The sequence below is a fragment of the Xiphias gladius genome, chromosome 21 (assembly GCF_016859285.1).
Source record: "Xiphias gladius isolate SHS-SW01 ecotype Sanya breed wild chromosome 21, ASM1685928v1, whole genome shotgun sequence".
Taxonomy (NCBI): Eukaryota; Metazoa; Chordata; class Actinopteri; order Istiophoriformes; family Xiphiidae; genus Xiphias; species Xiphias gladius.
In genome coordinates, this window is record NC_053420.1 from 4,766,720 (window position 1) to 4,791,606 (window position 24,887).

At 40.8% G+C, this 24,887-nt stretch overlaps 1 protein-coding gene across 1 annotated transcript in view; it reads right to left on the reverse strand.

Moving 5' to 3' along the window:
* The window catches only part of raly (RALY heterogeneous nuclear ribonucleoprotein), a 120,736-nt gene that overhangs the window by 7,587 nt on the left and 88,262 nt on the right, over positions 1–24,887 (reverse strand). Inside the window, exons 5-8 of the mRNA XM_040115770.1 lie at positions 14,132–14,295; positions 5,551–5,670; positions 2,909–3,090; positions 900–947 (exon numbers count right to left, since the gene is read on the reverse strand). Coding sequence (XP_039971704.1) covers positions 903–947; positions 2,909–3,090; positions 5,551–5,670; positions 14,132–14,295 — 511 coding nt within the window. The 3' untranslated portion in view covers positions 900–902. The remainder of the gene's footprint in view (positions 1–899; positions 948–2,908; positions 3,091–5,550; positions 5,671–14,131; positions 14,296–24,887) is intronic.

A 24,887-nucleotide genomic window follows, 5' to 3' on the forward strand; every position in this document is an offset into this window, starting at 1 on the left:
ATGAACGTGCGGGGAAAGTGAAAGAGCAACACCTGCCCCTCCCTCATCGCTGCCACTGGGTCTGCCCCCGAGCAAGTCCTTCAAACACCCACTGATCTGCTGGCAGGACCAGTGGGTGGTTGTACTGGGCGGCGTCAGGCTTGAATGTGGGTAACCCTGCGAGTGTGCTCAAGGCGTTCCTAAATAGGAGCCTGGCCCTCAGTGGTGCATCAGCGAGTTTTGAACAGAGTGTAAAACCAATCTGTGTTTGCTCTGCTGCTTTATCAAACAAAGCATCAAATTGGAAGAGAGGCCAGGCTGATCTACGTTTGCTCCTTGAATGCATCGCGGAGTTCTGCTCAGTCTTCCTTTGGGCTCCATGTTCAGAACAGTAAATCTGGTGGTGAGAGCAATTTTACGTTACAGACATGATGAGGCTGGCCCAGACAATTTCCAACCTGTTTGATACAAATCTGGACTGAACGGCCCTGCTTTGCCCTGTGTGAGCTCCTTGCGGGTCTGGTTGAGAGAGAGACGCTAACGCAATGCGAGACAAGTCTACCAAGAGGCAAATGCTTTTACAAGCAGACTTCAAATGGATCCTGGTGTCTAGGACATACAGAGCTTTAGTTACCTGATATCAAACTTTACTTTGGAGCTCAAACTTTTCTCTGCTGGCATGTTTTTTGAGAACTTTCTTTTTTCCACACTGCAATAGGTTATTTAAAATAGCATCTGCTAAGAGTTCGTGAGTTTTAAGGTTTTTTTTTCACCTTGTCTTTGAATCTTTAACACGGCACGAGAGAGAGAGACAGGCTGGTCTTCCAGTTTTGGGTGCGTTTGCGATACGAGAGCAAATTTATGAGCAACATTTCTCCTCGTGCACGAGATGCAACCAGATTCCATGGGGAAACACTCACCTCTCATGGGTGAATGGAGTCCATCTCTGATGATAAGCGACTGTTTACCTGAAAAAAAAAAACCCACAGCAGAACAGACCAGAGTCAGAGCACACACAAATATGAACTGTAAGTATCTAAGTATTCAGTGCAATTGGCCTCAGATGAGGATTATGTAAAATTTTAGCACAAATAAAGGCAACGAGGGAAGGTTGTAATTCTGAATGTTTTCATACGGGTTAGAGAAAGAACCCCCCTGAAAGTTTTTGTATCTTTTACTGCAAATATTTTAAGGGAACCAAACCCAGTTAATCCGTAGTCAACCACGGTAACAATAGAAGGGCAGAGCTCATCAAAACACCTCAAGTGTCACAAGCAACATACAGTCTAGTATTAGTACTAACATGGGAAGGTAGTGTAAGCATTTTAGCCATGTAAATGATCATAAAGTTTCCCGTGACTTTTTGAACTGCTCTGAACAATATTCTGCCTGTTATATAGTGTATACTCCTACCTACTACACAAACTAAGAAGATAAGGGACTGTATTTGGTTTACTCCAGCAGTGCAGCTGCTCTGGGATTTAGGCTCCATAGGAATCTCCGCGAAGGAAAGTAAAATCTCTTCCGACAGATAACGCTGGGAAATTTGGTGATCTGAAAAAATACAGCCGGGTATCTGTCCCCCGGTGGAAATCCCTGCAGTGATTTGGAAATTATTCTGATCTCGAGTCATGTAACACAAGTGGCGGAGCCCCACGCACTGTCAGTCCAACATTTATTAAAGCCACCTTTCGGTCAGGGAACGGACAATAAACGCATGCTGCATCTCAGCACGATAGCTGCGGGCTGTTAAAGAGCAATCACGAAAGGCGTGGAATCAAAGGAACACCTGAGAGAATTACATATTCAGTAATTAATCTGAGTGAATGTAGAGTCACAGATATCTGATCAAATGCTGATATGAGGAAAAACCGGGAAACAGCAACACAAAAGAACTATTATTAGGTTCAGGTTCATACTGATGGACATCCAGTGTTGCTGTTGGCTCGCTGCACTCAACATCACCTTCTTATGCCTCAGGGTCAGACCCAGGATCAAACATGATCAAATCGCATTCGGTGTCCTGTTGTACACCGTCTCTTGACCGGCTGCTGTCATGGCAGCGATTTCAGCAACATTAACATGATATTTAAACTGACACAGACACACAAACTACATAAGACGGAGCAAGAGGAAGAAGCACCGGGGCGCTCTAACTGTCCCGTGTGAGACGGCGTGGACGTTGGATTGGGCTCGGTGGGCTGGCACCCACGGACCTTGAGCCATTGGGCATCCCGGCGTTTTTTTAACAGGCAAACAGCTCGAGGTCTTGATCTGATTCTGTGATAGATCCGTAACCAATTCACAGATGCCCACAGGCTGCAGCCCCTTAACAGGCTAATTTCATTGTCAATCCTGCATTGGCATAAGCAGCATGTTTGCTTATTAGTGAAACTTGTATTTCAGCCAGGTCATATCTGGAAATTGTGTTTGTTGCTGGAAAAATGGCACAAAAAAAAAAAAAAATTTCACTCATCTGGCATTGATGGTTGGTTCTTATTACAGTGTGCCACTGTTTCATAGTATAACTAGCACCTAATCAGGAATGGTTGTTTTGTGAATATGGATAACAAGGTCACAGGGCGTCTTGCATGCTTTTCGCTCGTTTGCTTGTTCTGTCCAACACTCAATTTACCGTGATATTAAAAATGAAAAAAGCAACAAATCTTTACATCTGTAAAGCTGAATTCAGAGAATGTTTAGACTATTAAACCATTAAGCCACTTTAGGGGAAAGAAAAGGGGAATATAAGGAGCATTAGGCCTCGAGTTGTTAACCTCTTCTCTAAAGGTCAGTTTTTCAGTGTGAGGACGTGAAATGTCCTCACAAGGCAGTTAAACGATAGGAGTCCCCAAAAGTCGCACTTTCTGCTTCCCCGGACCACATACTTTGTTTGTCTCACACTCAGACACACAGGTGTAATACACACCATGTGGTCGTGGGCGTCGTCCTGCGTGTGCACTCCCTCCTCCTCTTCCTCATCTTCTTCCTCCTCCTCCTCCTCCGCTTCGCTGTTCTGTCTCTGCTCCTCCTCGTCATCCAGCTCCGAGCTGGACTCCTCCGCTTCCTGCCATGCCTCCTCGTTACTACACTCCTCTGCCTTCCTCAACTCTGGACCGACATACACGGACAGAAACAGAGAGTGTAGATGGACCTAAATGCATCACAATGTAGGCTATTAAAACCGCTGACTGAATTTTAAGGAAAGGAGCGTCGTTGTTTCCTCTCCTATGTCTCTTATAGCAAAGAAAACACGAAACCACTTCCTTTATGATTGAAAAGGAGAGATGGATTTGAGCTATTGGTTAAGAGTTACAGTAAATCGGATTTTTGCACCAGAACTTTCTGTGCGCCAGAATGACCCGGGTGCTCAGATTGTGTACAAAGCGCACGACAGCCGCACCAGATATGGGGGATTCGCGTCCAGAGTCTCGTCCGTGGCTGGATCAGGGCGACCGAAGTGCCGCGGGTTTAAGGCTCGGGAAAGATCATCGTTTTGTTTAAATGTAAAGAAACACGTCGTGTCTGAGGTCACTGCGAACGTTTCTCTGTATCAAACCAGACCGCGACCTTTCCCGAACCTTGACCCAGGGCTGCCAGCGCCTAAAAATAACCATAAAAAAGTTCAATAATGCTGGATTCACTACAAGTGGATAATGTACAGTAAGATCAGATATTTGGGCTGAAAACATATGTTGTCTGGGAACATTTTACTGATACATTCAGTATCAACATATTTGCAACTTGCCAAATACGTAAATTAACAACATATCCTATTATGGTAATAAAAAATGTGACCTGGTTTCAATTATGTGACGTACAGGATGTATTAGCTGTTGTTGTGTAGCTGTAGTTGCACAGCAATGTCGTTTTTTGAAGACGGGGCCGGATAAAAATACATCTTTTCATCATCGAGTGACTTCATTGCGAGGAAGGAGGAAACATATGGAAAAAGGGAAATCGGAGGCAGCCATCGAGAGAGCGAGTTGGAGCAGGGCAGTGACAGGCCTACAATAGCCCCTGTGGTGCTGTTCACGATGTGATGAGAAAATGCTTATTTCTTATTTGATTATGTTCTATTTTTCCTTTAATGCGTAAACGCTTGAGCCATGTCCCGTCAGCCGAGGCCGATGTTCAGTCTTTTGAATGAACTGTGCGAACTGATTCTGGCAAAGAGATGCAGGCCGGAACTTGCTGATTATTCGGCTGTTTGTCTAAACTCATGCAGTGCCTACGTGACCACAACTGTATTTAAAGACAGGATTCTCCTATTGACAGTCTCTGGAACCTCTGTGGTGGAGAGAGATTTCACCCCATTTGGCCAAATAGTACCGAAGAGCTCGTCTCTGTCTTTGTTGGATGATCACTGCTGATTATTGCTGGATGTTCACTTTCATTCATTTCATGTTCTGTAATCAATTCTCAGAATCTCATTGGCTCATCGTCGTCTTTACTTCCTCACCCTAGAGGAGATTTCTGCCTCTACACACGACGTGAGCCGGCCAGCAGCCGGAGGCAGGAGCCAGGCTCCCAGAAGTGAAGAGACTCCCGCCCGCAAAAGTGCCACAGCCAGCAGACCGGCAAAGGAGCCACGAGCATGACAAGTAAAAAGCACATTTACTTTTCATAATGTGAAATGAAAACGAGTTTCACCGCCGTACAATTCAATTTATGAGCCTATATTTAAATTTATTTTATGAGGATATTTAGTGGCTGTGTGGAGGATATTTTGCTGGTCACTACAGAAACAGTGAACTGTATTTCATTGGTATTTCCACGTGGCTGCCAACAAGCGTCCGATAAGGAAGTTAAGGGTTTGTCCTGCCTGCGCCACCTGTGCGCGACAGCCGCGGGAGGTCTTCGTTCTCGCCTCTGCGCCAACGGTAGCGGGCCAGAGCGGCCACACAAACTGCGTCACCTACAGTTTCGCCGTCTTGCCTGTTTTTCCCCGCCAAAAATGGACAGGGAGGAGATCTGTTGATGGTGACACTGGTATCATACCGACACCTTTCCCTGCAGTTTCAGCGTCCAGGCTATATGTGAATATGTCTCGGACATGAAAAAAGTACATTATTTTAAGCATTTTATGAATTGCACGGTATTAAAGGGGAAAGTGGAGGCTACATGCTTACTGTATAGTCATATCAGAAACGCTTTGTAGGTTATAAATATATCATGTCAGTAAGTTAACAGAGCATTGGGTGAAGAGCAGTAGTTTTCTGGTTCTCTCTCTCTCTCTCCCTCTTGCTCTGAACAAGGGTAAACAAAAACCACGTGACTGCTTTCTGGTTACAGCTCATCACTTTTCCGGACCGCTTACCAATGATGGATGATTTTTTATCACTGACGGCCAGTGTGGAGAAGTAGGGCCTGCGGTAGCAGCGCCGCAGCAGCTAGGCTTAGCGGTGTGGAGGTGCGCGCGAGCCGCAGCGGTTCGGGGGGGGGGGGAAGCCGGTGTGGCCCGGGTGTCATCAAACCAAACGGTTGAAGCCTCGGGAAAACCCTTAAATCTCCATCAGCCTCACCACATGTATTTCTATAGATCTCTCTATTTGTGTGTGTGTGAGTCACCTGTGGCGGTGATGTGTGTGTCTTCTGTGATCTGCTCCAGTCTGCCCAGCAAAGCCTCGATGTTGGCTTTAATCTGAGTCAACTCTGACTTTATCGCCTGGAGCTCTGTGCTTTTCACTGCTGGTGGAGGAACATAGACAGAGAAAGACAGAGGGGGAGAGAGAAAAAACAGAGGGACAAATGCGGACGGAAAGAAGAGAAACGTTAGCATCCGTCTTCTGAGCAGACGTTTCAGATTCTTACAGTTATTGTGCTTCTGGAACTTTGTTGAAATGACGGCACGTTGTCATGCTGGACATTTCTGCTAGACAAAGGCTGGCAGGGCAAAAGGGGTTTAGAAACACTGCACTGTTTAAATGATACTCCAGGGTCACTAAAGGGTCTAATGTCAACCTTAAAATCGTTTGCCTCACCATAACACCACCAACCAGCAGCCTGCCTGAACGGTTTGACCACTGGGAGGAAGGATTCAAGGGAGGGACTCTCCCAAAATGGAGAAGGTCCATCTTCGGATTGGTCAGTTACATGGAAATCTGCCAGTGACATTTTGACGTTTACTGTGTGAGTTGCAAACTCGGAGTGAAAGCAACAGCAGAGAAAAGGTCATGGAATCACCAAAAACCTCAGGAGTCATCCTTTTTGGATCCATTAATATTTATACCAGTTTTGTTCACAACGGTCCGGCCAACATATACTGCGGTATCCTGCAGTGGATCAAAGTGATGGATTAGCTGTCTTGCACTGCAAATGTTAGACAACTGATTCGTTTTTTTTTTTTTTTTTTTTTAAATGTAGTTCTCTGAATGTTTTTTTAATTAGAATTAACGATTTCTTTTGGATCAAAATGACCTTGGGTTATTTTTATTTTCGACTTGTGATATAATAAGCTGCTGTGGAAATGTAAAGAAATCTTCTCAATTATTGATACATTTTACCACATTATCAACAATTTTATTATTTATGAGGAAAAAAACATGATTCAAGCTGCAGTGAAGTTAGATTTATCTATTTATTTAGAAATACAATCCATGAGCTCTATTGAAAACAGCTTTTAAGAGGTTTTGATAATATTTTCTGTCTGTAAACTCTGCAAATGTTGTATTTTTCATTTTTGTATTTCATATATTTATTTACTACTTACTTTATTTCTTATAATAATAATCTATATATTTAATTTTTACTTCTGTTGGACACCTCATTTAATTATATAATTTATTCATTTTATGTTTTATATATTGTCTTAAATGACTTTTTTTTGTTGTTTGTTCTGCAACAAAAAAAAAAAGACAATATAAATTGAAACATTCATACATTTTAGAGTAAACAACTGAAAACGCAGTTGGAGAAAGAGAAAGAGAGAAGGAAGGAATTAAAGGAGGACAGACAAAGTGATGAGTATATTAATGGCAGCAGAAAAAAAATGGAGCCATGCAACACATTTGGTGGTTGTTTTCGTTTCACCACAATGAACTCACAATTACTACCATATTTCACCAACTATGAGTGAATGTGTGGTTGTTGCTCAATACACATTCACCACTCCTCCCTTCCTCCCCCTTTCTGTCCTTCCTCTCATTTTAATGGGTCCAAGCAGCGTCACTCGCTGCTAGAGCCCTATTGTTTTTGTTCTCATTATTAGGAGTTCAAGCCCGAGGGAAATGGGGGCCACACATGCAAAGCAGCGGGGCTCCCAGTACCCTCTTTAGAACCCTATTGTAACTGCTCAGATTTTCATTTTTATTCTCCTGTTGGCAAAAGTGCTACTGCACCATACACCCTAAAAGTAATGCAAGTGAAATTCTCAGGGGAGGTATAGAATGATGCGCACATATCAGACACCAAAAATAAAAAATGTCCACCAGTGGCGCTATGATCAAGGTAAAGTGGTTTTGGCGAGTTTCTCCCATATTGTATGTCACACATTCAAAAACCTTACATGCACACATTCCATGAATTTAGCTGAATCTTGTTTTATAGGCCACAAAAATTTTTTGCCCCAAAAATTGGGGTCAGTCACAATAGGTTCACTCAACCCCAAGTCCAGGGTTTATGCCAGGCTAGGTTAACCATGCTTTCTGGAATACCCCTCACTACCAACCAGTTTTTCATGTGATGTCATTGCCTCAAGAGTTGAGAGGGTGCGAGGAAACCATTTCTCCTGAGTTGCACAGTTGGTAAGTCACCTTCTGTGTCGATACAAAGGTTTAGGATTCAAATCCCAAGGTCAGCAAGTCCTGCTTGCCAACAATCAGGCCATTCATACATGTGGTATCCAAATGTTCTCAAGCTGCTTTGACCATGATTGTTGCCACTTGCAGCTATATTTCATCTTCCTCTTTCCCTCATTTGTTGTCCATGTCTTGTCCACTTCCCTTCTCTCTCCTCTGTTTCCCATCATCCACTACTTTCTTGTCTTATTCTTTCACCTCTGGTCTCCCTATCTTTCATCCTTAATCATCTATTTGCATCTAATCCTGTGTCTTTATATCCTCCCTCTTTTCTTTTTTCTTTCCTTGTTGCTGTTCTCTCACACTTGACTCATCTGCATGTCTTTATTAGCTTTGTCAATAGAAATGTCTTAATACAGAAAGCCATCTGAGTTCAAACCAAACCAACTGAGAGGCCTCTGGCTCAGGCCTCAGATGGACTAAAACTCTCTTCTCTACTCTGGTTTCAAAGTCTGATGATTTTTCAATAGACACCTCCAAAACTTTAAAGTGCACGACTTGTCCAGTTCGACAAGATCCACAGCGACTAATGTGCAAGCAGCGGCAGTTTTAGTCTCCAAGTTTTAACCCAAGGATTTATTTAGACTATTGCTCTGACTGCTGCCTTGGCAGCGTTTATGCTTCCTTAGATTGGCAGTTCAGCTATAAGCCACACCCGCATAACTCTGACATCATTTTAATTTCAGTTTCTAAAGACTGATGTTTTGGTCCACAGCCTTCTTCAAGATAAAATTCAACAGTCAAGTGATTGTCATGTGAGACAATATATGCTATAAAATCCAAACACAGGGAGAGCTGATCCACCTTCAGATATGCATGTTTCGAGTTTCAAGTTGTCTTTGGAAATACTATAATTTAAATCCATTCAAGATGTAGGAAAACATTTGGAAATTGTTGGAAAAATATTGGAAACAAAGGCTGATGTGAAATAGATTTTGCCTGAGAAACATGTGGGCTTGACATCAGCAGCCAAATTCGCTAGTAGATTTTAAAGTTAAAAGCCACTCTGAATTTCCACAAGCCAAATGGTTTTCTTGAAATAAAACTGCATCCATTTCAACATATATCGTAATAAAGATAAAAATACATGAGAAAATACAGCTTAACACCTTTTAAGATGCAGGATTTTGCAGTTCTCATTTTATTATGTTAGCATGGCAGTAACCCAAACCACATATGATGTTATTCGATCAGTGCGAAGGACTGATTTCTCTTGGTTGTGTTAAGAGAGAAACACATCATCTACAAGTTATTCTACGTTTCCAGTATAGATTTGATTTCTCTACCCTATAAATCAAGTGTGTTTGTATCACTCAACCTAATGAACATACTATACCCACAAGTCCTCATACCTAAACAACATATAAGTACTTTGTCAGTGACTTCCAAAATGATCCATGCGAGCGTTCTCTGATTTCACACCTGTACCTTCAGAACAAAAACAAAATAGGTTGCTTCTTAGTGCCTTCTAAAGCAACCAATATGAACATTACATAAACAATCCATACGAACATCTGCCACCTTTATGGTTAAGGTCTAGATAATTGTAGGCAACTAAATCTACCTGGTCAAAGTCACAACAAAACTCTTCCCTAACAGGTTTTGTGGTACTATGACAAAGTAACATTACCTCTATCTCAGCCTCTGACGGAATACAGACATTAATCACATTATTCAAGAGGTCGCCTTTTTGGGAAACATAGATTGTTTTATGCATTTGAACAAATGACCTATGTTGTCATTTTTTTTCTAGTGTAGACAACCTTGCACATATACAGACAAGAGGAAAAAAGAGGACCTGAAGGAAAACAAGAGAGAATCAGTGTTCCTGGTAAGTTTTGAGCCCACCTTGCTCAAAGTTATTTTGACAACAACTCAGTGAGAGGCAGTCCATGGTTTTTTAAAAACATCAGTCATTCTGCTACAAGCTTACTTTCTCTGTCATCAGAGCAGTAACTTCTCATTTAAACAGCAGGAGCACATAAAGTGATTCACCTGGAGACAGTTAGTCAGCAAGAGCCCTTGAGTCTGCCAGAGGTCCCACTGTTAAGGTGTCCTTGAAACTGAATCCCCGCCAGCTGCCAAGGCTCTGCTTTTCTGCTGCAGCTCTGACTTCTGACCTCTGAACACTTTAGAGGGTGCAACAAGAGATGAGAAGATGTCTCCACAGGATTCAATTTAAGGTAATTTCTTCTCTTTGAATCAACATGTGATGTGTTTATGTGGTAATGTTCTTTTGACACTGAAATTCACATCACTTTTAACTCCAACCAAGACTTCTGAAATCCCAACTTAATCCCACACCTGTCAAAGCTAAAGATTTCTCTGTATCCCATTTTCTTGTTGGAAAGAAATGTCGCCATGGCAGTATTGTGAGGGATGCTACCATGGTAGTTATAATGTCAGTTTTGATTTTCATTGATTCTCATCTGCTCTGTTTATTTCCCAGTGGAAATGCCCCAAGAACCCCAAGTAGCGGATTGTGTTCATGATCAACTACAACTTACTCCATATGCCCCAACTTTTATTGTGGGTGATTTTAACCACTGCAATCTAAGCATAGCATTGCCAGGTTTGGAATAGTACATTAAATGTGACACCTGGAAAAACCAGATTCAGAAGTGTTATGGTGATGTGAATAATGCATACACAGCCATAGCTATATCATCCGTTTAATTCTGACCGTAATACCATTCACCTGATTCTCACTTACAAGACAGCCTTAAAGAGTAGAAAAACCTCGAATTAAATCTGTCAATGTATGGACAAATGACAGCATAGAGGCACTGAAAGGCCGCTTCTTGTGCACAGACTGGAATATCCTCTCTGGACAGGAGAACTTGGACAATGCCACAAAGGATACCAAAGATTACACGAAATTATGTGTTGACACTCAGATTCCAAAACAGTCAATAAAAGTGTACGCCAATAACAAACCATACTGTATATTACAAAGGATGTAAAGGACTGCATCAATATATTTAAAAAAAGCAGGTATTTAAGCCATGACCACCTAAAATTCACTTGAACAAGAGACTGAGAGCTGCAAAGTGACACCACAGGAGGGTGATAAAGGGACACCTTCAGACAAGGAACTCTAAAACATTTGTTTGACAACTTTCTGTCAAAAGACTCTTTAAGCAAATTAATGTCAACAAGGCAACGGGCGCAGGCAAAATCTCTGCTAAGAACATGTGCAGATGAATTGACACTTGCCTAGTGTCCCATATTTCAGAGGTCCTTGGATCTCCTCATTGCACTAACACCGTGGGAAAAAGGCAATCATCACACCTATGTCCAGAGGAGAACAATGATTTCAGAACCATCTCTCTGACTTTAGTGGTAATCAAGTGCATGGAGAAGCTCATAGTGAGCTAACTGAAAGTAGATGTAGGCCCTCGATTAGATCCTTATCAGTTTGCCTACACACACCGGAGAAGCACTGGTGATGCAATCACCAGCATGGTCCACCTATAGACTAAATATCTAGAAAATCCTAGGGCCTATGACGACCACTTCCTAAATTGAATGTTACGAAAACAGAGGAGATGGTATTTGATCCCAAATCCCTTGGTGACCACTCACCATTGGATACCCAGGTAGATACTGTCTACTCTAGGGTTCAACAGATTGTATTTTCTCCACAGATTGAGGGACTTTGGTGTTAACCAGAAAGCTTTGCTTCTTTTCTACCATGCTGTAGGTGAGAGGATCATTCTCTATGGCATTGCAGCCTGGTTTGTCAACCTTGGTATACAGTTGAAATCCAGAATTACTCGCCTCACCCGAGAACTATGAAAATAATTGGAATCAGGCCGCATCCCACCCCATAGGATATCTTCAATGAAATTTCACTAAACAGGCCCAGATGATCATTTCAGACTCCAGGCATGTCCTCCACCCAGAGTACCAGCTTCTCCCCTTAGGCAGATGCTTTAGAGCCCCCAATTGCAGGCTGAACGGTCTTAAGAACTCCTCTGTCCCCTTGTCCATCAAACCTTTAAAGAACAAGCTAGCCAAAGGCACGTAAGCTGCTTGTAAAAAAAATTGTATCCATTACTTAATCTTACAGTTTTTAAAAACTCTTGTCCTTTTGCCAAGCGACAAGCTAGCCAAAGGCATGTAAGCTGTTTTTTATCTTTTCATTATTTTTTTTATCTAAACCTCACATTTTACTTATTTATTCTGGAAGAAGAAACATAGTATGAAGGGAATGTGCATTGGTTTGTCAGTGGAAACCCGAGTGTGGCTTTGCTATGTGTGCGTATATTGATGACAACTGTGCGCATACTATATATTTTGTCAATTGTTTTTTATTTTTAATCGGCAGATGCAGTACATGCCGAAGACAAATTTTAGGGACAATAGAGTTAAATCTTATCTTAATATAACGACATGCACCATAAAATAAAACCTGAGCTTCCAACATCAGGAGAAGGGTGGGCTGGCGATGCTAGAACCACCTGAAACAGCAGCTATCACCACCGGCCTTGATGTTGCATTGCATGGGTGATTCCAGGCCGAGTCCAGCTCGAGTGCAGCAGACAAGTCCAACCCATTTCACCCGGCTCAGAAAAAAACAGAGCGGGCTTAAAAAAGGACCAACAGGACATCCTCGCGGCGAGCCTACAACGCTTCGCTCAGGTTGCGGGCATGTTAGGTGAAAGGTATATTTTCAAATCTTCCATTGGTATAATTTTTCTTCGATTAATCATTTTCACTTTTCTCTTCCGAGATTGTAAATTATGCCAATTTATGTATATTGTATTTTTTTTTTTTTTTTTAATCATTGGACTGCTAATGTTACATTTACAAATACTGACAAAAACAAAGGTTCTCCTAACCTGCTTGCTTAACGTTGGCATCAGTGTCTGTATTTTAAGGACTGTCACTGCGAGCACAAACAACTACACATTAAGAAAGGCTTGTGGTTTCACGTCGAGCATTAGGGGAGACAGAGTACAAGCTGTCAGCTCTTTATTAGGAGTTTCCCAAAACAAATGAGTGGTGAAGAAAAAGACCTAGTGTGTGTTTTGTTGTGATATTGCTTTTCAAAACCACTTGAAATGCAAGTTTGATGAGTACACAGAAAGACACTCCAATCAATGACATGAGATTTTGCTTTGTGAGCTCAGCACAGGGGAAATTCAGCGAAACTCAGCAGAAATAAAAACTGCTGTTTGGAAAGAAAGGTGCAGGTTGGAGTCAAACGTGAAAGGAGCTGACGGGGAGTCAGCATCTCTCCTCAGATCAACACTCTGAACATGATGTGAAATGAATGTTTAATGAGCAGAATGTAAAAATAAAGTGACAACACTTGCTCTGCTGCTTGAACCTTCGCACTGACACGAGACTTGACGGACAGATGTTTGGGTCAGAAGAGAAAGAAGACGGACATACAGAGCGAGAAGGTTTTGATTATTAAAGTCCCACCAAGAAAATGATTATACAGATATACTACTCACTGTTTTTTAGTATCGTAAAATCTTCATGTTGGCTGCCGATACAACAACTTTATACTAACAGCATTTATTGTAATTGTCACTTACACCACAACAACTGCTGCTGCTGCTTCAGCAGCTTCTAATGCTATTGTTACAACTACTGTAAAACTAAGACTGATAGTACAGCCTTTATTACTACAATATCATTTCCATGCTCCAATTGTACAGTGTGTCACTAACATTTAAAAGGTTTTACTACTAGTTACACTTTGATACATTAATGATTTTCCGATTTTTTGTTAGTATTTCTCCAGTATCATATAGATATTCTTTTTGCCAGTGATTTCTTCATTCTGTCATAGAAAATAAAGGTCTGAAGTTTTTTTTTTTTTTTAATTATTGGAAGATTTTATACTGTTGTTTGAAAACGTACGCACAGCACGTCTTCTAAGCCAATGCGGGCTGAACATAGTTGCATGCATGACAGAATAAAAACTTCAGTTATTCATCCACGTAATATTTTTCTGTGTTTCACAAAATGAGCAAGGAAAATTTGCCATTTATGGCTACCATCATTAAGCTAAAAACAAAACAAAAACAAAAATACAAAATGGGAAATAGATGAAAAATAACGTTTCATGTTTAGAGGAAGGAACAGTTTTTAACTCAGATGGACTGAAAGGTCTTGGAGGATTTTGAAAGAAACCTTTAAAACAAAGGTAAACGTGGATAAACAACCTTCGACCAAACCATGAAAGTTTTCCAGGGATGTAACTAACTGAATAACAGATGCCTCGAATGTGACTCCAATGCAAAGATAATGCATGAGCCACAAACTGCAGATTTATAATATCACAACTATGATAGATAGAGAGATATGTGAGTGAGATACAGTAGATAGGAACTTACATCTCTGTTTGTTGCCATTGCTGGTGGGGAGGACAGAGGCGTTACGCGCCAGCAGTTTGACCGGCAAGGATTTGACCCGTCGTACCAGAGGCACTGCCACCCGTGGGCGTTTGACGGGCACGACCCGAGGGACAGGAGACACCCGGCCACGGTACTCAAACAACCTGAAGAGAAAGAGAGGAGGGCAGGGTGGAGGGAAGACAGAAAGGAGACAGGGAAGGAGAGGAGCAGGGAGGAAACAGAAAAGAAAGGAGAGGGTGATTGAAAACGGGGAAAGCAAGGGATAGAGTTTGGGAGAGGAGAACAGAGATCAGAAGAGGAGGGGAGGCCATTTGGAATAATGACACGCAGAGAGTGAGGAAAGGCGAAAAGGAGCAGAAGGCAGAGGCTGAGTTGAAAATTAAGGAGAGGGGAAAGAGGAGGGTTTAAAGGAAGGAGCTAAGAATAAATGAAAGTGAAAATCATCCTTCAAAATCACCAAACCAGAGGTCAAAAATAGAAATTGGGTTCATATACAAGTAACGTGTACCAGCAAATACATTTTGGAGGAAACATGCTGTAATGGTGCCTTGTAGGAAATAAACACCACATTGAAAAATAACATTGCCATGGAACAGCGTGCATTTACAACAATAAGTACTTTACATGCAAAGTAAGAACATCAGATTATCGGACTTTCTACTTTTCAGACACACTGAGAAGAAAGAAATGAGAAAAATCACTTCGAAAAACCCTCCGTCTCTGTGCTTTTGTAGTACATGCTAGGTACTAATGCTTGCTTTGAGCTATTTAGCAGTAATTCTAAAGGAAATTAATGCACATTACATTGTTTTGTTCTGAATTAGACAAAGTGTGCAACAACAGACATCTGTCGAACTTTGGCGAGCCATTTCAAATTTCATTTCTGGAAACTTCACAGATAGCAAATGAAAACGCTTTTCTAATGATTTATTTGTTTATTATTTTGTTTTCAGAGCTTTTGACCATCATCCAACTTCTGATCTTACTTTTTGCCAGCTACACTATAAATAGCTCCTGTACTTTCTTTGGTACAATGTGTGTGTCCATAAACATCCCACTTAAAAGCTTCCTGATGTTAATCTGCATAGTGGCGTTTTTTATGTACACTTCATTTTGATTTGTGTCAATGTTCCACATTTTGTTTATTTTTAATGGCGGGACACAGCTAATGTGTTATCATCCTGCACTCCTGGATGTATTCGCCACATTTATGAGAAAATTAAGCTTTTGGAGACGACAACAATAGTCATTTGACTCGTTGCTGACCTCAGGTTGTTCAGCTTCATCGCTGCTCACAGTTGCAACACGGCTGCCGTGCTCTACGCTGCCAGTGCTGATAATAACATGTAGTATTTACAAGAAGACTACTGGATATGTTCGCTTAAAAAATAACCTCGAATATAAGAATGTGAGGCGTGTAAGATGTATGGTGTTGTGTTTTTATTCAATTGATTATTTAAAGAGAAACACACATATATTCCAGAAGAAAAATGCTCTACATTTTTTCACTACTGTGGTAAAGTAGTATTTTGAGAACTGGAATTTCATGCCTTGTTTTTACACAGGGCGGGTTTTGTTTGATTCCCTGGGAATACCCTTTTATTTTGGACTTTGGATTCTCCCTGGATGGAGGAGATGGCGAGCCACCACTGAAGCCGACGACCTCCTTACCCCAGGGAGTTGGACCGAGACCACCCCCCTCCTTCATTTCCCATCACTTTAGTATACCTGTAAGAACATCCTACTACTTGACTTTTTTGACAAACCTAAGAGTGCTTTGGAATTGAGGCTGACTTGACAATACCGTGTCTGACTGAAGCTTCCTGAGCTGACCACAACAAAGGAGTAAAGTTGAACTTAAATGAAGGGACCACAGGAATCCTGAACTCTTAAATACCCATTTTTATGGGATTTATGTTATGTGTTCAAACTGGGAAGCATTGTTAAAACAGTTATTGTTGCACTGAATGCATTAAATATGGTATTCACTGGTCAATTAACATTGCAACGCCGGTTTAGGGAGGAAACTTTTATTTTTTGCTTTTCTTTAATATACTTGAAGTTGAAAGCACCCCTTGGCTCAAGTTGCTTATTGTGTCTGTCGTTCCATCTGTCAATCCCTCATATGAACTTGGATACTGGTCCAAAAAATATTTGAGTACTCTGAACCATAAAAGGTCACAGGAATCGAGGTTTATTTTGATTATTTCCCTCGACTGTATTTGACTGAAGCATCTTGTACAATGTGGAGGTCACACAAAGTTCAACAACATTTTAAGTGACAGTTGTCTGCCATACAAATGCAAATTCCCTTTTCTGAATCTGAGAGCAAAATTATGAACTGGAAACCGCAAGGCTGCTCTGTATCATTGTCCTATTTGATTATAGTTGTGTAAAAGTTAAAAAAATACTTCATCACTATGGTCAAAAATCAATGATTTCGATTTACATGTGTGGAATATGCTGCAGTTTGGTAAAAAAAAAAACATCACCCACAGTGGATTTAAAACAGAAGCTTATGAATGCCTATTTGTACTCCAGTAATTTAAAATTTTGGAATCAGTGTTATTTTGAACCTGAAATGTAAATAATACTGGCTTAGAGATTTGAAGGACAAAGTTTACTCATATTTTACTGTGACATATTTTCATCTTTTCATGAAAAGCTCAAAATTGCTGTTTGGTGGCTAGGATGCCAGGATAAACCAGAGAAAATTGCCTGCAGAAAAAAAAAAAACAGGAGAATGAATTTGATATTTGTTTTTGTCTCAGGTGTGCCAAGTGCAGATGCTAACAGCAGCTACATTTCATTCGAGCTGAAATTAAACTGTGGTTTATGTCAGATTATACCAGAATGTAAGCAGAGGCCAGTGGCTGTTTTGCTGTTATGTGATCCATTTCACCAAATTTACAAATTGACAGTACTGTTTTCCTGTTTCCCATCTGTCTACACCGATCAGCCACAACATTAAAACCAGTTACTAGTTTAAATATACATATATATATATATATATATATATATACATATATATATATATACATATATATATATATACATATATAGAACTGATCCCCAAAAGGCATAAAGTTAAAGGTTAAACATTATTTTTAACATTTCAAGTAAGATTAGTGTAAACTTTTGAGCTCTGAGCTCTCAGATAACTTTTACCAAGATCTCAGACGTTAATTAGCTTGTTAGGACTATGGCTCGTTCACAGTCATTGTTAGGAAAGGCCAAGTGATGCAAAATTTCAAAGCTTTATAATTACTCGGACTCCTCAAACCTTGTCCCAAAAATCAGCCGCCATGGGCTCCTCTAAGCAGCTTCCCAGCACTCTGATGGTTAAAATAATTGATGCACACAAAGGAGTAGAAGGCTATTAGAAGATAGCAAAGTGTTTTCAGGTAGCCGTTTCCTCAGTTTGTAATGTAATGAAGAAATGGCAGTTAACAGGAACGATGGAGGTCCAGCTGAGGTCTCGAAGACGAATAAAACTTTCCGAGAGAGCTGCTCGTTGCTGGAAAGGCAAATTAAAACCCCCGTTTGACTGCAAAAGACCTTCGGGACGATTTAACAGACTCTGGAGTGGTGGTGCACTTTTCTACTGTGCAGCGACACCTGCATGAATATGACCTTCTTGGAAGAGTCATCAGAAGGAAACATTTTCCTGCGTCCTCGCCACAAAATTCAGCGTCAGAAGTTTGCAGAGGAACATCTTAAAAAAACCTGGTGCATTTTGGAAACAAGTCCTTTAGACTGATGAAGTTAAAATAGAAGGTTTTGGCTGCAATGAGCAAAGGTTCTTCGGAGAAAAAATGGTGCAGAATTTCATCATAGGAACTTCTCTCCAACTGTTAAACACGAGGTTGGCTCGATCACGTTTGGGCTTGTTTTGCAGACAGTGGCACAGGGAACATTTCACTGGTAGAGGGAAGAATGGATTCAATTACATACCAGCAAACTCTGGGAGCAAACATTACACCATCTGTAAAAAAGCTGAAGGGAAAAAGAGGATGGCTTCTACAACAGGATACTGAACCTAAACATACTCCAAAATCCACAATGGACTACCTCAAGAGGTGCAATTTGAAGGTTTTGCCATGGCCCTCATAGTCCCCCGACCTCAACATCATCGCAAATGTGTCGCAAGACCTCAAAAGAGCAGTGCTGTCATGCTTATTACAAATGGACTGCACTGATACAGTCTTATCAACTACTCAGAGCACTTTACTCTACAAGCCGCATTCACCCCTTCACATTCACACACTCTTGTAGACTCATCTCTTCCAAGAGCACCTCCTCACCTAACACCTCTAACAGCCTAACATGCCTAATTAGCAATAACTGTGCACTTCTTTACCTGATCTTCTTGCACTTCGTCTTTTGAGAAGTCCCTCACTTGTAAGTTGCTTTAGATAAAAGCGTCGGCCAAATGAGTAAATGTAAAAAAAAGCCCGTGAACCCCAGTTTAGAGTACACATATGGTCATAGTTAATAAAGGACTTTATGACTTTAAGATGTTTAAATCAAAAACTTCCTTAACTCCCAGTTGGGAATTCAACTCGCTTCTTGAGAGTTGATGATATTTGGCAGACCTCTGTGGACTATGGTGAGTTAATTCAACCATTGTGACAGCACTGACCTCAGTTTGGCTACTACATCAAGCTCTGTGAGATACAGTCCACCATTTGAACAAAACAGCTCTTCTGTACAGACCAAATAACCCCAGCAGACAAGGTCTTTAATCCCCGGCTTTACTGTCAAGATCATACATCAGGATTTAAACAGATGATGTCAGGTCAGGCTGGTTTTGATGTATAGAATAAAAGATAAAGGAATAAAAAAAAAAAGAAAAAGGAAAAAAAAAACTCAAAGGAACATGCAGAAGGGTTGAGAGAAGTTAAAGGAAAAGAGGGGAAAGGAAAAAGACAATGAAGCAAGAAATAAGGAGAGAAAGAAAAATGCAACTTGCCAGCTCTGTAGCATTCAAGGAAACAGCAGCACTGCAAATGAGCCTCATGTCTCCTCACCACAGCATTAGTTATATAGTTTAGTTTCATAATTTTATATATATGTATATGTAATATATACATATACATTACATACATACATACATATATTACATATATATATTTTATATGTAATAGATGTATATATTATTTATTGTACATTTACTGACTAAAAATGGGAGAGACAGGGTGAGACTTCCAGATCACAGTGACAGGGGTAAATCAATGCTGAGGTCTGTGGCCCAGGTGGTCAGCATGTTTCTACATCTGTTTAAACAGATGTTTGGCCATTAAATATCAGCAGGATATCTCTGACTTTGATACAGGGGCTAATTTCGAAGTTGAATCCTGTGCTATTTTTTTGTTGTTGCCTTTTTCTAGTTTGTCTTTTTTCACAAGGTGGCTGGGTTGACCCGGTGCAATGGGATGAAAAGTTCAGACATCTGGAGGATTGCTGAATAGTCCCTCCACTCCTTTGCACTGAAAAGAGCCAGTTAAGGTGGTTCGGACATCTGAATAGGATGTCCTTTGGATGCCACCGTGTGGAAGTATTTAAAGCCTGTTAAACTTGGGAGGAGACCCCAATGTAGGACCAGAACGTGCTCGGGGGATTATAAATCCCATCAACCAGGGGAAGCTGAAGAAAGTAGCTAGGGGTGTCTGGGCTACTTTACTCAGCCGGCTACCACCATAAGTACAGAATGAAAACGTTATGTACCAATGATTTAGTGCATTATTTGTACATGTACAGTAAAATACACTCATTAAGTATCAGGACAGTAACACATTTTTTGTTGTGTTGGCTCCTTAATCCAGCATATTGACTATGCTTTAGCATGCTCATCTTTTTTCTGAGGATGTTCACATCATAAAGGAGTGACAGAGTGTGGGGACTGTAGCTTTAGTTGACTGTAAACACCCCTGTCTGCATATACTATTTTCAAGGTTTGGTCTTGGCCCCACAGCGTCATTGGCAGGGAATCTTATTGCAACGTCATGTTTTTTTTCCATTTTTGTGGCAGCAGCTTGTGTTTAGCTCTGTCTAGTTTAAACATGAAAATGTACCGATGCACAAAGCCAGGTCCGCAAAGAAGGGGCTTTCCTAGTTTTGCTTGGAGGAACTTGACCGACTTGCCCAAAGCCCTGACCTCAACTCTTTTCAACATTCCAGTGTTCGCTGACTGGGAGCAAGACCTTATCACCGTAGATCAGTGTTGGACCTCACTAATGCTCTTGTGGCTGAAGGGGAACAAATTCCTACGGCCAGGTTCAGAAATCTGATGGAAAGCCTAAAACCCAAGGAGTGGAGGCAGTTACAGCTGCGGGTTAATGCGTAATGTTTTGGAATTTCACCTGTCACATATGGGTCTGATGTTTGTGCATCCACACATTATATATCTTGCCATGCTGATGCTCTACCAGGCCTCTTCTGCAGCCATCTCCACTTCTGCTTCTTAAGGGGCCTTTTGCTTTCAGTCTGGTCTGTAGCAGTGAAATACATTAGAGATCGTGTGACCCACTGGTGAGTTATGATCATTCCACTGTTTGGTCACTGAACTACTCCTTGGTTGCCATGTCTCAATATGATTGATGCTTGCAAGGCAAACACCTTTAAATATCCTTAAACTGAATGTCAGCATTTTAACCTTATAGTTTCTGTTTAATTCCAAGTCCAATATCCGACTAGAGAGACAAAACAAAGAAAATATGTGTCACTTATACACATATTTGTACAGCAAGTACATGGATTTCATCTAAACACACAAATCACTGACCTGATGTAACAGCAATAATTCTGTAGAAAAGCTACTTTTGTTTTAGACCTCTAAATATGCTCTAGAAGTGGACAAATTAGTTTACTATTTTTGCATTGTTTGCATCCTTCTCAGACAATTTATAAGAACCAATCAGACTGTGGTACTTGTGAGTATACTGAGAAGAAAACACTGCTTAGGAACAGTGCAATGTCAAAAAATGCTCCAGTGATACTAAGTTTGATGTAGGCAAAGAGATGAATGCTAAGTCGTAACAACACCAGCAGCAGCCTGAACTTTTAATATGAAGCTGGACTGATTTGTGGACTGTTTACACAAAGTCGCTGATTTGCCAAAATGGGAAAGGGTAGCTCCTCTGGTGAGCATGAATGTGCTCAACAAATTTTATAGAAATCTGTCCTTTATACATTGTTGATACTTTTGAGCACATACTGTATGGGATATTTTGACCTGACAGTGGTGCTAGAGAACATGTGAGGAGGGTTAACAAAAATTTAGGATTCATCCTCCAGGGACAATGAACATTCACAACAAATTTCATGCAAATTGGGACATTAATTTTCATGATATCTTGTGATGGACAAAAGCATCGGCCAGGGGGACACTGATCTGACAGCGGCACTTAATAATAGGTCAAGGGGTCACCAAGGTGTACTAACTCTTGGTAGCATCTGGAAGTTGCCCAGTGTTATTCCACTGAGTCTTCACTACATACACATTTACATTTTGCTAAAAACTCTAAAACTCTTAAATATACTTAAAAGTTGATTTGAAACTTCATGTATTTCAATTAGTCCTTTTACTTTGCAGTCGTTTGTTGTAAAATATAATTTTGTTTCTTAAGATTGTAATTCTACTGTAGCTACTTCTGTCTACTCTGTACATGTGACTGTTGCGCCCACTATTGCATGCTTTTATTTTTTCCTAACAAAGATTTTCCTCATCCCAATCAAGGGTCTATGGAAAAAGGCTGTTTTAGTGTAAACGTGGTATCTGGTTTTGTCTCGTGAGTTTGGATCTTTATGAGCAAACTGGACATAACTGTGGCTTTATTGGGAATCTTCCACTGGCAAACTTAGATATCTAAACAAACTTTTAAGTCAATCTAACCAATACTTGATTAAAAAAAACTGCACTGTGTTGAAGGAACAGTGACACAAAAGATGGACTGATGGAATAACGGAACATTCAGCTGACTGGGGAAGATCACAACCCCTTTTGTTCCACCACTAGAGTTAAAATTGAGCCCTCGTCTCCCCTAATATCTGTATTTCACATCAAATTTGCAAGCAGGAATGGTTTGGCGAAGGTAAAGTGTAGGATGAAGAGAATTACCATCCTCCAAAGCAGCTACTTTGATTGCTACGAGCTACATCAAAATGTAAAATATTTATTTTTTGTTTCTTGGTATTCCTCGTCCATTCTGATATCTTCTGCCATGGTTTAGTTTTTCTTTTTTTTTAAACCAAGTCCCGCAAGGATCCATGGATAGAGTTACACAACTCGCACACAAAATTAAATTCGTCTCCACAGCAATATCGGTGCTGTCATAACTTCCACTCCGTCAATGCCAGAATGCCACTGAACGCTTTGTGAAGGTCAAAGGTGAATTTGGGGGTCAAAGATGATCTTTGGTAGCACAAACTGCAGGGAGATGAAGGCAGTGTGGTTTGGTATGTGCAATGGCGCAAGAGAGCTTAGCTACAAAATCTGAGTTAAATTCTCTGGCTGTTCCCACTTTGTTGGAATAAATAGAGAATTAACAGACAACTGCTTTTCCTCTCCCTGGGAGATGGGGAAACCTTAATTACCCTTCTTCACTGCACTAGACTGTTTCATTTCAAAAAAGACAATTTGATGCATTTTGACAGGCGTCAAAGGAGGCTTTGGGAGAGTTTTTTCTCTCCCACAAGCACGACCTTCTTTTGTGAAGCACGAAACCTTTGCACGACAAAAGTTTCAAAACCCCTGCGGATGACACCGTATAACCCCGGAATATTGTTATTTTTTCTTACGGTGAATGCAAAGATCCCATCCGTAGATCGGAGACAGACACTAGTTTGTCATCTGGGTTCATGTGATGCATCATCCCTGATTCATCTCAGCTGGCCCTCTCTACTTTCTGTTCTGCTTAGTTCCCTTTTCAAAAGGAAAACAAAAAAAAAAAAGTTCTTGTGTACTTTTCTACATTTTCTACACAAGTTTTTTTCTCATGAAAATCAGTTGAGGCATGATTTGCTCTAAGTATGAGGAATGCAAGGACTACACATGCAGCTTTTTATTTTTAACCTCTTTCTTTTAACAGTGATGACTTTGATAATGACTTTCACCTGGTCTTGTCAGAGCAGTAATAGTTACCACACGGTGGCATGACAGGAGAAGTCAATGTAAATGAACTAAATTTGACCAGATGTTCCTCAAATTGGGTAGGCAGGTAAAGCAAGAAAGCCCCCTCCCTCCCCAAGGCAGATAATCCCCTGCTTGATAGATTTTGTTGAAGATGGTGTAAATCTTATCAGTATGATGACAGACATTCCTGTTGCGTTACCATCAGATCTGATAAACGGTCTCTGTCATGAATATGATCTCTTACTATATGATTTCTATAAGGATTAGTGACATCCTCCACAGTATGTAACAACATAGTCTATTCATAAATTATTCAGACCCCTTCACTTTTTTTTTTACATTTTGTTATGTTGCAGTCTTATGTTAAAGTCATTCAAATTCATTTCCCCCTAATCAAACTAGACTCAATATCTCATAATGAAAAAGCAAAAACAACATTTTAGAAATTTTTGCAAATTTATTAAAAAGGAAAAACTGAAATATCACCGTGACATAAGTATTCAGACCATTTACACAGTACTTAGTTGAAGCACCTTTGGCAGCGATTACAGCCTCGAGTCTTCTTGGGTATGTCATGACAAGCTTTGCACACCTGGATTTGCGGATTTTCTGCTATTCTTCTTTGTTTATCCTCTCAAGCTCTGTCAAGTTAGGTGGGGACCGTCGGTACACGGCATTTTCAGGTCTCTCCAGAGATGTACGATTGGGTTCAGGTCAGGGCTCTAGCTGGGCCACTCAAGGACTTTCACAGAGTGGTCCCTCGAACTCTCCTCCGTTGTCTCGGCTGTGCGCTTAAGGTCATTGCCCTGTTGGACAGTGAAACTTCTGGCTAGTCTGAGGTCCTGAGCGCTCTGGACCAGGTCTTCATTAAGGATATCTCTGTACTTGGCTCCCTTCAGCTTTCCCTTAACCACTCTCCCTGGTCCTGCCTCTGTAAAAGACTCCCATAGCATGATGCTGCCGACACCATGTTTCACTGTTGAGATGGTTATTGTGCAGGTGATGAGCTGTGCCTGGTCTCTTCCAGACATGATGCTTAGAATTGAGGATAAACAGTTGATTCTTGGCTTCATCAGACCAGAGAATCTTGTTTCTCACAGTCTGAGAGTCCTTTAGGTGCTTTTTTTTTTTTTGGGTCTGATCCGTCTCGAGTCTCTTTAGGATCGGGCCTTTTTGTTTGAAAAACAATTTATGCCCATTAGATTTGGGCACATTTTTTAGTGGGTCCATTTTTGAGCGGATCCAGTTTTTTGTGGAAAACCTACCCAAATCCAACATGAAGACGTTAGTTTTTGGTCGGATATGAATGAGACTAAAGGAAAGATTTACTAGAGACCATCCTACGATGGATCACACCAGCCACGACACCTGTGAGCGTGTTAACGTTTCCGACCCATAAGTACTCAGTAGTCATTACTACATTATTACATGAGCACTCAGTAGTCATTACTACATTATTACATGATTACTCAGCACTCATGGGTTGGACACACCCATCTGTGAACTCATCCTTCATTTTGATCTCCACTACAGACCTGTAAAGTTTCGTGGCTGTATCCTGCAGAGTTGTGACGCTGTCGCAGTGACACAAATGTGTCCACA